The sequence below is a fragment of the Pyrus communis genome, chromosome 1, assembly GCF_041283825.1.
Source record: "Pyrus communis isolate YQ-2024b chromosome 1, ASM4128382v1, whole genome shotgun sequence".
NCBI lineage: Eukaryota > Viridiplantae > Streptophyta > Magnoliopsida > Rosales > Rosaceae > Pyrus > Pyrus communis.
The window spans coordinates 6440519-6457653 of record NC_142565.1 but is presented as its reverse complement, the minus strand read 5'-3'; the positions used below and the strand labels follow the sequence as shown (position 1 = coordinate 6457653).

Below are 17135 nucleotides of genomic sequence, written 5' to 3'. Positions count from 1 at the left end.
TCGTTCCAGGGAGGTAAGATGGAACCAAAAAATGATTAAAATTTGTTCCACGGGACGACTCGTCCCAGTCAAATTGGCACACCAAACGTGGGACGGAACGCCTCGTCCCATTACGTTCCGTCTCATCTCACGTACCAAACGGTACCTGATATCACTTGTTGGCTCTCATCACCATCTGATTACTTGTGCCTTTAAAACCATTCATCTTGGAGCTTGCACTTTGAACCAATCTTTGATCGAAATAAGTTGTGGTTGTCAAATTTTCAAATAATTTTCAAAGAGACATCCACTCGTCTACTCTTAATTATACTCTTGAGTCTTGCCTGATTATTTTAGTGAGTTTAAAAGTCGCTCATATTCATAGGAAACAAATAGCTTGCACTTTGAACAAACCTTCGATCGAAATAAGTTGTAGCTGTCATATATTCAGCATCTTGCCACCTACAATCCTTGCATAAGATGGTACGTGCGGGGGTTTTACACCAAAGGCTTTAGTTGTATTAAGAGTGAAATTATACACTTATATATTGTATTTTATTTTTCTAATTTTTCCATGTGCGACATATTCGACACACTCCCATGTGGGAACACTATATAATGGGCTACACAAGAAATCAATCCCTCCTCGATCATGAAGCGTAGAAGCATGGTCTTACATTAAATGTGGTAAATCGGTCATGGCACAACAAAGATTCACAATCAAACTTGCTATAATACCATGTCAAATATTCAAAGAGACGGGTACTAACCACACCGATATTGTTTCCCAACTTTCAATGTAAGAGATATATTCAACGGTAGCCACTCAATATGTTTGTTGTGCGAGTTTTTAATCTCTCTTGTTGTGAGAATATGTAGTCTAAACTGTGTTTAATGATGTTGATGGTTTTTGGTTTAGCCAAGTCTTTTCACTTTATGCAGCAGATCTAAATTCATTGTGATTGTAGCTCTAGATGTAGTTGACACATTCGTCGTTGTATTAATCTAATCTCCAGAAGTTCACTCAGTAAAAGATTAAACAACACTGAACAAATTAGAATATCATTAATCAATTGTTTAATATTATATTATATTCGAACTGGGGTTGTAAGGTTCATTAACCCTCCACTAAAGAGCCTAATTACAAGCACTCAAACATCCGGCCAAGAAGAAATATGATTGTTTATGCTCCATGTTACCAAAGGAAAAGAAAGAAAGAAGCTGTCATTTTTGTCATGGATAACACCTTCCCATCAGTCGATACGTTTTTTCTGTGGAGGCCGTATCTCGGCCCTTGTTTAATCCACATTGGGTGTGTAATTATTGAATTGACACCAATGGATGTTATTTAATTGAGAATCTTATCAATAATCATTGACTAAAAGGAGATAAGAGTGGTTGATACAGGGGGAATTTGGAGTTCGATATTAGGATAAACCCTAACAAATTTGGTGTGTTAATACAGCATTAACTAGTTAATTGAGCTCACTTCACACTTTGATTTCGTTTGAGTCGTTAATAGACTCGTTCAAATATTATACTTATAAAAATTCATTAAGCCACTTAATTATTGTTCTAAACTTTTACTGTTTATCAACAATATTATGTTTAGTAAAATGTTCGTCTGTTTAGTTGTCACAAGAGATGACTAAAATTTTGGTTTGACTGAAATATTACAGGAATAAGTTTTCGATGATGACTAAAAAAATAATCGATTCAGATTATGAGAAACTATTGAGAATGAATCCTGCATTGGTGAGATGAGAGACATTTCATGGGCTTATGAGAAATTTACCTACTCTCTATATTACCAATTGATTTTATAGTGAAACTTCAACTTGTTCATGGTATTAGAGAACTTCCAGCGTTGAGCAATCCACTTGGTGATGAGCTGTTTAATGCCCCAATCCCCCAACAATTGGCTCTAGCCCAGTCCAATCGGTTGGGCTCTAGGCGAGCTCGGGCTCTCCATCAGGCAGAAATCCACAGGCTCAAGTGCAGTGACGCAAGGCTGATGTCAACCACTAATAAAAAATAAATAAAATATTAATACAAAATACAAAAAAGTTCGCCCCACATGAAAGGCTATACTGAAAATGAATTTCACATTGATAGGAGGATGCCCCTTGAATTGACTTATAAGAAATTAAACTACTTGCTGTCAACTAATTTCATAGTAGAACCTCAACTTCCCTTAAAAACATTGTGAGGTAAGTCCAAACAAGCAGGTAATGTCTTATTAACTGATTAATACTTAATTGAAAATTTCACTTAACACACAAATCATGATATATATATATATATATATATATATATATATATATATATATATTTTACTTTTAAGTAGAATGCCTTATGTTTGATTCTCATCAATAAAATTTCTAACCAAATGATTACGGTTACTCATTATGTGTGACGTACTTCAAATCTATCACCTCTCTGTGTAAATATATCATTGTATTCATAATGTATAAAAATTAAAAAGTGAATAACCCAGGAAGTGAAAACAGCTAGTGTTAGATGGATGAACTTCCTTAATACAATTTTCTGCATAGGACTCGACATTAATTTTTTGTGCTTAGCGACCAAATTAGGCACAGAATAAGACAATGGTACCCTTGTTATAATCGCCTACTCTATATAATTCCAATGGCCATTTTAGCCATTTCATAGCCCGCGTCAAAGTTGAAGCTCCAATTTTTACCATGAATTTCTTGTTAACGTCTGAACCCTTGGATTTTCTACTTGCTTTCGGCCTGTGTGGGCTTGCGATGATCTGCATTGGTGTATGTTTCAGTGGCCGGAAAATCCCCCAAGAAGAACTGACACGGCGTCGTGCGGGTCCTGTAATGCATGACAGCATGAGGCCCCGGCAGTAAGCAGCTTGGAAGCCCAAACCAATTTGGCCCAACAGAAGTGTCGAAAGGTTGTGGGCCTAGAGTTGGTCCGAGATGGCACGTGTGCCTTGTGCCTAGGCAAGTACGAAGAAGGCGAAAATTATCGTACCTTGCCGGAGTGCAACCACTCGTTTCACGTTCCATGCATTAACATGTGGCTCTATTCTCATCCGACTTGCCCGGTTTGTCGGGCCAGTGCAACGCCGTAGACGGTAGTCGTTCAACATTTGTAGAGTTTCGGGGTTCGGTGAGCCGGAATGGTCTTATGATGGTCAAGAATTTTGCAACAACAAAAAAAAAGGCACAGTTGTAGATAATATCGTTTGTTAAAAAAAATTACATGGTTTAGCATGATGTATAGTTAAATAGAAACAAAATATAGGATGTGAGGATGCCCTAATAGATGACGTAGTTGGACACCATTATTCAAGTTTTTCTGAGCCCTTAAGAGCCAATAGTTTTTTCTTTTTAAGCATTTCAGCTTCTCTCTGGCCGTCGTTGTACGATTCACCAGCGACAAGAATCAAACTCATGGCGTATCGCATGAAATACGGGCTTAAAATTGATTCCCAACTACTGGACCATCCCATCATTGTAGTTATGCGATCTAAGCTATAGGATGTGATAGTGAGGTTGTCTTATTATTGATGTAATGATAGAGCCAGGAAAATTGGTAGGAGGAAGATTATCTACCCTCCTAAACTCTCTACCCTTCCATGCCCTATTTGAATGGTCACGGTTAAGCCACGTCAACATTTTATATTGATTTTTTTTATAGAAATAATAAGACAAAAAACAATATATGAGATGAGGGGATGGAAAAGAATGAGAATAGAAGGATAGAGAATCCTCCTCTAAATTGGTGAATGCTCAATTGAGCTTTATGTTGGGCTGTTTCTATGGGTTTGAATAGGATGCTGCAATAAAACGGCCCCCCAATTTGTAGGTCATCAACCCAAAACATGAAAAAATGGTTAAAACAAGAGTCCTGGTAAATCCAGCTTCCAGGGTGCCATAATTGGTTAAAAGATGTAGTTAGTCCCCAATTCATATAACAAAAATGTTTGAGAGTAAATTTTTAGACCTTGTTTTGTAATTGTAAACCACATAATATGTACCTGTTAATGGTTTTACTTCTTCTTTAAAGCATTTAAAAATAGCCTAACTATCAATCATCACATCGTGTGATCTCTAGAAAATGTTCTAAAAATTTAGTTTCCCTAATATCATCCTTTATATAACTGTTACATCACATGTAAGTATTTTGGAAGGTTACATATATTCATGAGTTTTTTTACCTCCATTAAATACTGAAAATAACGTGTCTACTTATAGAAACACCCCCCCACCCCCAAAAAAAAAAAAAAACCACTAAAAATAATGGTTGATTTATTACGTTGGTGAATCACATGATGGTGACTAGAAAAATGCTGAAATGTCTCTGTGAGTCTTTCCCCTAAGAGAGAAACTGCCGTGACGAAACTACCTGCATGACGAATCTCGACAAGCATTAGTCCATGACCATCAGTTAAGATGCTGGTATTATTAGCACTAGCACTCTAAAAAGATCGCATGTAATTCTTTTTCATAACAGATTAGAAGCAATACGTATGAAAGAGTGCAAAACAACATTTCTAAGTGACAGTGACAATTGTAGAAGATAAACACAATATAGTCTAATTGAATCAAACCCATATTTTAATACTCTTTAATATAAAAATAACTTATATGAAACAAATTCACATGTAACGTACTAATTTAATAATACAACGCAACGTAGAGGCTTCTTTTCATAGGACGCATATGGAGTTGGACCTGAGAATAATTTATGTTCTTGAAAAGAGGAAAGGGTATATGCATTTGTCAGAAGATTAATCTCTGCAAGCCCCGCTAATTATTGAACCGTTAACCAAGTTCTGATTTAATCACAACCACTTGGCCTTGGAGTCAGAGTCAAAGACAGAATCAATCGCACAGCCAGTTTTGCTCTATATAAATAATATTTCAGTGTTTTCCCCCAATTTTGCAAATTGAGATATGAAAAAAGCTGCTTTTCCCGTGAGCAGATTTAGCATCTAACAAAAAACGACAAGTCACTTTCTTTGTCTTTGTGTTACCATGTGAAATTTCCCTCGAACAACGCCACTCCTCTCCTCTCCTCTCGGCCCATATTTGCCTATTTTCCGACTCTCTTCCTCTGCATTTTTACTGCTGTTTTTGCAGAGCTTCCCAGTTATTTTGTTTGTAATTTCTTTGTTTTAATCCTCTGCAATTTGCCAATTTTCTGTGATTATCCACGTCCGGGTGGGCAAATTGTATTAGTGGGTTTCAAAAGCACTTTTGTCATCATGCTTCATGATTTAAAGGGTGATTTTCTCAGAAAGATAAAGCCTTTGAGAGAATTTTTAGCCATTGGGCATTTGGGCAATTTTATTTTCCCCTAAAGTAGCAAGCAAGGTAAGGAGTGTTTAGTTACTGAGTTCCCACTATCTGGGTTTTTGGGTTTCCCGTGTTCATGGAAACGTTTGGAACTTTTTCAGAAATTCCCAGAAAATTAACCTTTCCCTTTAGTTTCATGAGTTTCTGGTGAATTGGGCAATTCCCAAAATTAACTGTGGTTAATTTGAGCTTGCTTTTTATTTTTATTTTTTTGGGTAGTATTGATGTGAAATCAGTAGCTTTCTGATGAGATTTGATGACAAAGATGAAATCTTTGAGCAGTGTGGGACTTGGGTTAAGTGTGGTTTTTGGATGCCTTTTCTTAGCTCTGATTGCAGAGCTTTACTATTTACTGTGGTGGAAGAAGAGGTTTACCAACAGAGAGATTGACAATGGCTACAGCAGCAGCCCACAGAAGGAAATCTTCTACATGTTCTGCTGGAGAAGAAGCACTTGCACTTCCTCACAAAACCCCACAGATATCTGTGCCTCATTGAGAATGTCAGAAACCCTTGTCCATGAGCCATGCAACAGCAACAATCTGGTGCGCAAATCGTATGAGGAGGATGATTTGGATGCTGAGCTCATGAGGCTGCAGAATGCTGGTGGGGCCCCCCCAAGGCATCTATTCACAATTGTGGAGGAAACAAGGGAGGATTTGGAGCAACAGTCAGAGGATGGTAGGGGGAGGAGCCAGAAGGGTTCTAGGAGTAAGAGTCTGAGTGATTTGCTTGTGGATTTTGAGACTCCATATCTGACACCTCTTGGTTCTCCAACACTTTTCACACCTCCTCTCACTCCTCAGCAGGGATTCAACCCACACTTTGAGTCAAAAACTGATGCAGAATTCAACAGGCTGAGGTCCTCTCCTCCTCCAAAATTCAAGTTCTTGCAGATGGCTGAGGAGAAACTTAGAGCAAAGTTGAAGGAAGAAGCTCAGAAAACTGATGGAAATGTTGAGGAAGATGGTTCTTTTATCACAATAATTATTGACAAGAACAAAGAAGAGTGCCATTCGTCAAGCACTTCACAGGTTCTTCCCAGATCAACAATTGGGAGGAAACCCAATTTACATTAGAGTTTTCCTGAACCAATCTTTTTATGAATTTTTTTGTTTTTTTTAATTATATTTTTGGATAGTTTGTTAAATTTGATTAGTAATAGAGATTAATGTAGAAAACCCTGGAATGTAATGAGTTTTAGTGGGGTGGGGGGGGGGGGGGGACATATTTTCAGGAACATGATGGTGAGAGATGGGGTTTTCTGTAAGTGGGGTACCTCTGACTGTGAAGTTCTTTTGTTTTATTTAGTCTTCATATTTGACGAGGATTATGATTCTTTTAACTCTTCTTACATTCTCTATTTTGTCTTTATTTTTATATAAAAAATTAATATAAAATGTTAATGTAATTTGATGTTAATGTAATTTAACCATGACCGCTCAAATGGGAGGAAAAAAAAAAAAAAAAAAAAAAAAAGTGGGGGGAGAATCCTACTCCTTCCCTGAGTTGTCTCATACCTGTAATATTCTTGTGAGTGATGATGCTACAGAATTGGTGTTCTTGTCTTCCTCCACGTAAAAATGTGTTAGTATTTCAAGCTAATTATACGATATGCTAATATGTAATTACTTGAAATATCATCGCAATAAAATGATAGACTTCGCAACACACGGTTGCTTAGTATGCCGCTACAATGGAGTGAGATCTACATGCACCTCTAAGACACCACTTTAGTGGTTTGGACCAATAATATAATGAATGTGAGAAACTTTGAACACCTAACATTGTATTTTTACCCAAAAATATACACGGTAAGGTCGTCCACAGTGATCTAAGTGAGTGTGATACTTATATATAGAAATTAGGTATTTTGCGTTTAATTTCTAAACATGACTGCTACATTAGTGTGAGTTCAATATATTAGTACTACACTCTTAAGTTTGATATATTGGACTCTGAGTCTAATATATTGAATTCATGAGTTCAATGAATTAGTATCACACTCAAATTTTCCGACCCACTGTAAAAGTGTGATTCCTATATGAATTCAATATATTGATATCACCATCACTTTTTCTAGCCTACAGTAAAAGGCCTAAAAATTGTATGTAAACCATTCCCTGTCGCAGAAATATCTCGTTTCATAGAAGTCATTCCCACCCTTTGAACACTCATTGTTGCCATCCAATGTTTTCTGGCATGTTTATGCCACTTGTTTTGGTCAGTCTCAATTTCGAGGTCTAGTTCAATATCTTACTACAAATGTGGATAAGATTACACACGGATTTACCCTTTTTCAGCTAAAAAAACATAGAATTAGCAAGTTGACAAGTAACCGATTAAGAAAGCATTACCTTACCACCTGTGAGGTGATGTCTTTGGGCATTTTCCCAAACAACAAAGAGAAGCAAATTGCCCCGTGAAGGTTACTTGTGGGAATTTGCCGAAAGGTGCAACTCTTGCTTTTTTACTGACCCCTTTGTAATCTTCTGTGCTGACATATTCGTGGCTTAAATCATGACCCTCCAATGTATACGTACTCAAATACGAAGAAAAAAATCACACGTATTTATTCATCGTTTGGTTCTCAAACTTTTTACGTTTACTAAAATATGATTAGGAGAATTATTTATTTTTAATTTTCATGCGTGCTTACTAACACATGAAATCGAAAAAGTATGAGTTTCCCCTTCTTCTACTTTTATGTTGATTCATTCACTTTCTCATTTCCTTAAAAACGTGATATCCACACACCTTTTTTTACTTCTCAAACACCCTTCTAATTTTCAACCGTCTGATCAGATGATTTGAAAAAAAATCAAAGGACATAAATTAACAAAGGATGTGTAAGAAGTAAAATGGGGTGTGTGGATAGCACACCCCTTCCTTAAATGACATAATCTTAATTCATTGCTACAATCATTATCTTTACAAGAAAATCTTACCTTAGAAATAATCTGCCTTGGAAGCAGTTCTATATTTTATTATATCTATCTTTTTAATCACCCAACACAAGATGTATAAAACTAGACCAAATTATTAATCTCTCCGCCATCACCCTTTTATTTATTTTTTATAAGAAATTAATCTTTTGCACTATACTTTTTCTTTTTCTTTTTTTGGCCAATTTTTTTTTGTGATCCTTGTGGTAATATCCTACTTTTAAATAGACCCCCTGTGGTTAAAAATCTATTAATTGTAATCCTGTGATGAAATTCATTATCAAATATAGTTCAAATTGGATTTTTCCTTATTCTTCTGTCATTTGTAGGGGCAAAATTGTTATTTTCGTTATTATTGTTCCATCAACCAATCGTAAAGCGCCATATGGTCATACATTTTTTTTATTTTAAAAACTTTTAGAACTACAATAAAAGAATAAATAAACAATAAAATTACAAGGTTCATATTATCAGACTTCCTTATTTCAAGAGAGTCAAGCGTCCAAATTCAAGATCTAAATCCTTCTTTTTTTTATTAATCATAAAAAAGTGGAATTACCAAAAAGAAAAGAAAAAAGAATGGAATGACCTTTTTACCCCTGCATGTGGATGAGAATTTGACAGAAATTTCAATTTGGATGGATTATGATTGATAACAAACTTCACCACAGGGATCGATTCTCATCACAGAGATCAAGAAAAAAATTTACCCTTTTTTTTTTTTTTTTTTTGTCATTTCATATACTACTCTCTTTTTATTAGGTATTCGAATAAGACAAAGCAAAGACGAATGGAGGGAAAACAAGTAGAGCAGTGAATTTTTATTTCACAACTTTATGGTTCAACTAATGAAACTAATGAACATAAGGACTTAGTCGATAGAAAGTTAAAAACGTGAGATGATGATTGATAGAAATGCTAATCACATGCTAAAGACCAAGTCACTTCGAAAAATAAATTTACCACCCACTGCATGTTGAAAATTGAAAGGGGTGTGTTGGAGGTAAAAATAAGTATGTGGATAATACTACCCTTAAAAATGCACCTAGGCGCCGTTGGAGATGAGGCGGTGGAGGTGATAGAAATGCCTCTATCAATGAAAAAAGACTTAAACTCACCTAGACATGGTCGAGGCGTGCCTGAGGCGTTTTGCTGGGCGTTCCCAGATCTCTTCATTGATTCGAATTCTTGCTTGAAATTTTCTAGGACCCTCGAAGTTGAAGGTTGGTATGGCTCAATGTTGTGTTGCGATGACGTTTTCACAAAGAAGAAAAAAGATAGGTTTTTTTTTTTTTTTTTTGGGACTTTGGCCCAAAAAGACCCGTTTTGGCTAAGTCTTCACCCAATCCCCAATTCCCCAATTCAATCCCCAATTTCCCAATTTCCCAATTCCTCAAATCCTAAATTCTCCCCATGCCATATTTCAATTTTACCCCAATCTCATCCCTCAATCTGTTTCAAAACTATTCACACCATCACAATTTGTTTCAAAATTTAAGTAGGTTTCAGTATTCTAATTTTAGTACTACTCAGTTTGATTGCTCGTATGATTGTTGATTAATTTGTTTCACAAAGTTTTATATTATATACAATATACAATATATACTAAAAATTTAGTTCCAATAAGGCTTTGCCTCATGCCTCAAGACTTTCGCATAGGCGGGGCTATCCATAAAATGCCCCGCCTACGCCTTCGTCTTTTAAAACATTGATTTGTATAGAACTTGCAGTATAATGAATGGGGGGAAATTTAATTATATTTATGAAGAACACGAATGAATACATGGAAAAGCACCCAAAAATAAATAAACAAATACAGAGCCAACGTATATGAAAAATTATCAGCTCAGATTCCAATGGCAGCAATGGCAGACATTCCCAGCTCAACAGAGAGTGGTTTCAGGCCGGGTTCTTCCAAGAGGCTGAATGCGGTGAACCCGTAGTAGGAGTGATAGAGATCTGGATAATCCCCCGGAAACTTGCTGAAACCACCGTACTGATGAAAGCACGAAGACAAAACATCGAAGTCAGGAGTCAGGAGCAATACTGGCATTCCTCACGTTTACAAAAGATGCTGTTGCCGAAGAAATTAAGCACAAAGAAATTTATACTGTCTGCACTTTATTGGTCCGTTCTTTTTCCTAAGAACAAGGACTTGCACTTATATCCAAATGTGTTCCTAGTTTCTATCATCATAGCCAAAGGATCTATGTTTATGGAGATTAATCAAATAAAATCATAAATTTGCATGCATGACTAAAGTAATAACAGATTTTCCATGACAAATCTGAAGGAAACTTCACATTCTCCCCTATCGTATCATACGTTAATATGAGGAAAGATGAGGTAAGGCACCTCGGACTGACAAGTCAGTAAAAAACCATGTAAGGCTTTCTTGTCAATGAATTTGTGGCCCCCTAAAACCTTCAAAACTGATGCAATCCTGCACAAGCAAATGTCCATTGTCAAGGTACGAAATTTCAAACACGGTGTGAAACTGCCAAAGGACGTTCGTCCACCTACCAGAACGCGTAACATGTATCACTATGCTTGTTGGGTCTACCCTGAAATCCACCATCAGCTGCCTGCCGCTGCAGTCGTACAAAAAAATGAGAGAAATCTTTATTATGGGATGAGAACCTAAAATTGCTTATCAGAATGCAAAGTTCGGGACCATTGTTTCAGATGCAAAGTTCGGGAACTGGTCATGCTTGAAGAGATTAGGTGAGGAAATAAACCTGCAAGCACCAATCCAGCAGCAATGGCACATTTATTATGGAAGACGCTGCATCTTTAGAGAGAATATCATCTTCAATGAATCCCATTAACCGGAGAGATATAACACCACAATATGTTGCACCGCCTGTGTCACCAAAGTGGATATTGTATCATTGGAGAAAAAGAATTTCAAACCTTTTGAATTTACAACATATGATCCAGTGCAAGAAGAAATTACACTTTTTTCCTCCTTAGTAAATACAAAATAAAAACCGAGTAACATATTAACAAACAAGCAACTGGTATGGATGGGGTAGCCTCCTTCCCTCCCCCTAAACTTTTTTGTACCGAAAAGAAAATACAAAATACAATAAAATATGAACAAGCACGCAACCGGTCAGGAAATCGGAAAAAAATTGGGACACTTCATAATTGTTAAATAAGTACAACTAACACATTCTTACAAAATGGATCACATTGACTGTAAAAAGAACTCACCATGAGATTCTGAACCAGGAGTCAACCCAAAACCTCCGTCGTATGACTGAAAGAACAAGGTCACTTCTGTATAAGTATATGGGTAATGCTAGGGAGACAAAATTTCTAAACTAAATTTGCAAAACAAAATGATGTGTCCCATAGGAAATAAGCACATTAATCAACATTTAAGTAATAATCCAATCATCAACGTCCATACCATTTGGTTTACAAAATTTGGTTATATATCCATGCAGTGATGTCTAGAATTTGAAGATTTACTGGTCAAATGGAAAATATAATTCTGCAAGGATGATTTCATTTGCCATACAGACCTGGCAATTTAATATGTACTCCTTGGCTTTCTCCTTGTCCATGCTACTCCAATTTCCCAACATATGACAAATAGCCGCTGGTACATCAATCAGCTAAATTGATGCTACATTTTCAAGTATATTGAATTAAACGGCATAAAAGGTACGTAAATAAAAGGTTTCACCATCTTACCAGCACAATAGATGAATCTAAGATCAGTCTCGGCCCCTGTATGTATAGGCATAAAACTGCCAAAATCAGTCGAAAATATCAGGAAATTGGTCCAGCTACCTCATAATATCCCCTAAGAAATGGCTGTAAGTTTTCATGTAAACCACAATACCTTCCATCAGGCTGTTGAAGATTTCTCATTGACATCAGTATCGACTCGGAGTCAATTCTGGACAAGTCATAGCCGATGATTTTAAGTATAGCCACGGCACAATACGTGCTGGCCAAGTTACTGACACTGCAACTCAAAGCCTACACGAAGATCATACTAAACAATTACTAACAGGAAACAGGAAAAAGTAAATCATATATGCTTAAATTACCGGAACCGGTTAAAACCCAAAATACAGTTCAGCTAATACAATACATAAACTAGTTCGTTGCTTCATACCCCATTGTCATTAACCTCTTGAGGAAATTGAGCAGCTCTGGAACCATAAAAACCATAAAATTGTCCTACAACAAATCAAAAGATCAATTTTTTTTATTGATTTAAACTAGAATTCACACTTAACCGAAAGAAAATTCAATCCAATTCGAATCGATCCTACCGAATTCTAACTCAAAATCAAATTTTCGCCTTTACCATTGTTCAATTCGGATTTGCTTCTCGGGTGAGCTTGCAGTGACAGAACCCAATTGGCAACTGCTTCCTTGTCAAGCTACCAAATCAAAGATCGCAACTTTCTCAATCATTTATTTCAAATTGGAACTTCAACAAGGAAAATTGACTAAACGATGACGTACGAGGCGATCGGGGGCGGCGAGGAGGTCGAGGCCGGAGATGACGAAGTAGGCGAGAGTGAGGCGGTTGATTTCTTGGGACTGGTAGGGGGAGGGCAGCAGCTGGTACATCATCTGCAGAAACGTCAAGTGCCGGTCACGCTCGAATATCTCCGAAGCCATGGCCCGATCTTATCGGTAGGAGACCGAGGAGATGGAGTTCGGAGATCCTACTGGTATTTGGGCTTCTCTAATCAGCTTTTGGCTTTTACTTGCGGAGGAGTACGACGTACGAATTCGACGGCTGAGATACGTTGCCAGTTTTTAAAGCGTTTTCGGATGTCGTCGTCTACCCGGAATGAAAATCTCAGCCTTACTTTTTAGCTACGGCTCCTATAACTCTATTTGATTTCATTTTACTCTTGTAAAGTTCTGAAATTCAAAATTTGTTTCATTTAACTCATAGAATTTTTCTTTACTCTAAAATTTATAGGTCACCTCGTGAAATATATGTAAGACAACATACTCAATAAAATTATGCTATTGTATAATAAATCTCCATTATGTGTCAATATTTTATAATTAAAATATTAAATTTAAAAGAAAAATATATAAAATAAAAAGGAATTGATTAGCCTGAGTGACCCAAATCAAACTCATATAAAAAATTAACAGACCTAAAACAATGTCAAGTGAATTTTGAATTTTATAGAAGGGTAATGCTAAAAAGATTAAATTTGTACGCTAAATTTTATAAACTAAATGATATGAGTTTCAAGTTTCAAAAGGCAAAATAAACCAAATCGAATTCTAGGGAACAAACTGCGGAACCCTTGAAGCCTCAAGGCCAACAAGGCAACCATCTCGACATTTTCCGAGAAATGCAAGGTATTGATATCCCCTCTGTTTTTCTCAATCCATTTTACTTTTCATGGTTTTGTTGGCACAAGAATCTCATGGCCTAGAATCAATTGCTGAGTATACTGTCTTCCAATTGGCAAGGGCAACTCAATACCATCAAAGCTGCTGCTAAAGGAAGGTAACCCATTTTCCTCAAAACTCTTCCTTTTCAGCCATGCTTAGTTGAAATACTAATGCAAAGGTAGACCATCTTTTATTAACTTGTAATTTTTTGACAAGAGCAAAGGTCGGACCAGAAACATTCTGAACTCAGTTGTATACCGTTATCATGGAAGGATGCATACATCTTTGAAGGAAATGGAAGAGGAGGCTACAAAGGAGGTTTCCGGCCACAGTGGTTTAGCACAAACATGTTTCTAGGCATAGCAGAAAGATTTCTCGGCTGTTCCAAATCATTTATGCATTACTTGTTTCTCTAATGAATCCTATAGTTCGAGGAGTTCTGCGACCGACTTATCTCGCCGGGAAACAGAATAAACTTGTAACGGGCGCCCGGTGAATGTACTAGCTGGAGTCAAAAGTGAAGCGAACAGATGAAACTCATGACAACCAATATAACCATGAGAGAAATTAGAAAGAAAATAGGCTTCATTGGCCAAATACAGCAATCCGATGTTCAACAAAACGACCAAGATCACCAAACTTCCGAGATCTTGGATTTTTAACTTGAATCCCAAATCATACTACTACAAACAAAACAACACTTAACTAGCTTCACCTCCACCGCTTTCTTCAAAACACACAACTTGGATCGACAAAAACCAGCTTAATCGACTTCTTCAATCTTGGGACCAGCACCGCTGCCACTAGCAGGAGGAACATCATCATCCATGCCGCCACCGACATCAGGACCACCAGCACCTTGGTACATCTTGGCAATGATCGGGTTGCAGATGCCCTCAAGCTCCTTCATCTTGTCCTCAAACTCGTCGGCCTCAGCAAGCTGGTTTCCGTCAAGCCACTGAATGGCCTGGTCAATCGTATCCTCTATCTTTTTCTTGTCAGCTGCATCGAGCTTGGAGGCAATCTTGTCATCCTTAATCGTGTTCCTCATGTTGTAGGCGTAGTTCTCCAGAGCATTCTTGGCGTCCACTTTCTTCTTATGCTCCTCATCTTCCGACTTGTACTTCTCAGCCTCTTGAACCATCTTCTCTATTTCCTCCTTGGACAATCTTCCTTTGTCATTGGTGATGGTAATCTTGTTCTTCTGCCCTGTAGTCTTGTCCTCGGCAGAGACATTCAAAATACCATTGGCATCAATGTCAAAGCAGACGGTGATTTGTGGAACGCCCCTTGGAGCAGGAGGAATGCCGGAAAGCTCGAATTTGCCCAACAAGTTGTTATCACGGGTTCTTGTCCTTTCACCCTCGTATACTTGGATCAAGACACCAGGCTGATTGTCCGAGTAGGTAGAGAAGATTTGCTCCTTCTTGGTTGGAATGGTAGTGTTCCTCGGAATCAAAACAGTCATCACACCTCCAGCGGTCTCCAAACCGAGAGACAGAGGAGTGACATCAAGAAGCAACAAATCCTGAACCTTCTCGTTACCCTCACCGCTCAGGATCGCAGCCTGCACAGAGGCACCATAAGCAACGGCCTCATCTGGGTTGATACTCTTGCAGAGCTCCTTTCCATTGAAGAAGTCCTGCAACAACTGCTGCACCTTCGGAATCCTAGTAGAACCGCCCACAAGCACAACATCATGGACAGAGCTCTTGTCCATCTTTGCGTCTCTTAAACACTTCTCAACTGGCTCCATACATTTCCTGAAGAGATCCATGTTAAGCTCTTCGAACCTAGCACGGGTAATGGTCGTGTAGAAGTCGACACCCTCGTACAAAGAATCAATCTCTATGGTGGTCTGAGCAGTGGATGAGAGAGTCCTCTTTGCCCTCTCACAAGCAGTTCTCAACCTCCTAAGAGCTCTTGGGTTTCCAGTGATGTCCTTCTTGTGCTTCCTCTTGAACTCTTGAACAAAATGGTTCACCATTCTGTTGTCGAAATCTTCTCCTCCCAAGTGGGTGTCTCCGGCAGTTGCCTTCACTTCAAAGATACCCTCCTCAATGGTGAGAAGAGAGACATCAAAGGTGCCTCCACCAAGATCGAAAATCAACACATTTTTTTCACCAACACTGGTTGCCTTCTTGTCAAGACCATATGCAATAGCGGCAGCAGTGGGCTCATTGATAATACGCATCACGTTAAGGCCGGCAATGACCCCGGCATCCTTGGTAGCCTGACGCTGAGAGTCATTGAAGTAAGCCGGAACAGTAACAACGGCGTTCTTCACAGATGAACCCAGATAGGCCTCCGCAATCTCACGCATCTTAATGAGAACCATGGAGGAAATTTCTTCAGCAGCGAACTGCTTTTCTTCGCCCTTGTATGTGACAACAATCATCGGCTTGTCACCGGGTCCTGGAATGACCTTGAAAGGCCAGAGCTTCATGTCACTCTGGACAGAAGGGTCAGAGAATCTCCTACCAATCAACCGCTTGGCATCTGAAAAATTAACAAAGCTCGCTTAGTAACACTAATTCATTAAAAATGCACAACACGAAACAAAGTATAATATCAAGCTCAAATTATTAAGGCTAATCAGAATAAACAATTAAACAAACCCAAGTATAATTTTGAACACAGTAATTAAAATACAAGGCCCTGACCACCAATGATAATATGTCATAGTCTATTAGTATTAACTAAACAAATCCTGAAAATAACAATAAAAATTATTCTTTTATTTTCTTTTTACATTAAAAATCCATCTTTTCTTTAATTCGCTATATAAAAGATTAAAGGCACACAAATTAAACAACCATAACATGAAGAGATTTGTGCCGAAACACGAATGGTGCGCCGTATGGTATCATACAAAAAGATAATAATTCTAAAAGAAAATGAACTTTCTTTCATTTCTTCTCATAAATTCAAGAAATAGAAATCTAAAAACAGCAAAATTTAGACAAGCGGCAAATTTTGCCAGTGAAATTAATAAAATCAGCCCTTGAAGCAGAGATCAAGCAGTACACAGCAAAATTGAAGTAAAAACCCTAACATGCAAAGCAAAAAGAGATCATAACATTTAAAAATTCGCAAGTAAAGAAAGGACTTCGATTCTTACCGAAGACGGTGTTGACGGGGTTCATCGCGACCTGGTTCTTGGCCGCATCGCCGATCAACCTCTCGGTGTCAGTAAAAGCCACATAAGACGGCGTCGTCCTGTTGCCCTGATCGTTGGCGATGATCTCCACGCGATCGTGCTGCCAAACACCGACGCACGAGTAAGTCGTTCCGAGATCGATCCCGATCGCCGGACCTTCTCCCTTTCCCGCCATTGCAACCGCAGAGAATCAATCAAACAAGCAAAGAACCGCAGAGAAAATTGAAGAGCTTTTGAGATACTTTTGAGGTGATAAGGTTTTTGGAGTCACAGGTGGTGAAGCAAGAGTGGTGAATGGGGGTTTATATAGTAGGACGGATGGAGGGCT

The 17135-nt window shown here is 37.9% G+C and overlaps 3 protein-coding genes across 3 annotated transcripts; 1 reads left to right on the top strand and 2 right to left on the bottom strand.

Annotated features, from left to right (window-relative positions):
- Positions 1 to 4876: 4876 nt before the first annotated feature.
- Positions 4877 to 6631, top strand: LOC137719707 (uncharacterized). The gene has a single exon (XM_068458747.2). It carries the CDS (start codon positions 5572 to 5574, stop codon positions 6391 to 6393), a length of 822 nt encoding a protein of 273 aa, XP_068314848.2. The 5' UTR covers positions 4877 to 5571; the 3' UTR covers positions 6394 to 6631.
- Positions 6632 to 9998: 3367 nt separating this feature from the next.
- Positions 9999 to 13111, bottom strand: LOC137720869 (geranylgeranyl transferase type-1 subunit beta). The gene is made up of 11 exons (XM_068459980.2): positions 12748 to 13111; positions 12587 to 12662; positions 12392 to 12456; positions 12113 to 12252; positions 11962 to 12017; positions 11790 to 11866; positions 11476 to 11521; positions 10998 to 11122; positions 10783 to 10850; positions 10615 to 10702; positions 9999 to 10255 (listed from the first exon to the last, which is right to left on the bottom strand). Exons 1-11 carry the CDS (start codon positions 12904 to 12906, stop codon positions 10106 to 10108), a joined length of 1050 nt encoding a protein of 349 aa, XP_068316081.2. The 5' UTR covers positions 12907 to 13111; the 3' UTR covers positions 9999 to 10105.
- Positions 13112 to 14214: 1103 nt separating this feature from the next.
- On the bottom strand, positions 14215 to 17135 carry LOC137720057 (heat shock cognate 70 kDa protein 2). Its single transcript, XM_068459061.2, has 2 exons — positions 16769 to 17135; positions 14215 to 16146 (listed from the first exon to the last, which is right to left on the bottom strand). Exons 1-2 carry the CDS (start codon positions 16980 to 16982, stop codon positions 14411 to 14413), a joined length of 1950 nt encoding a protein of 649 aa, XP_068315162.1. The 5' UTR covers positions 16983 to 17135; the 3' UTR covers positions 14215 to 14410.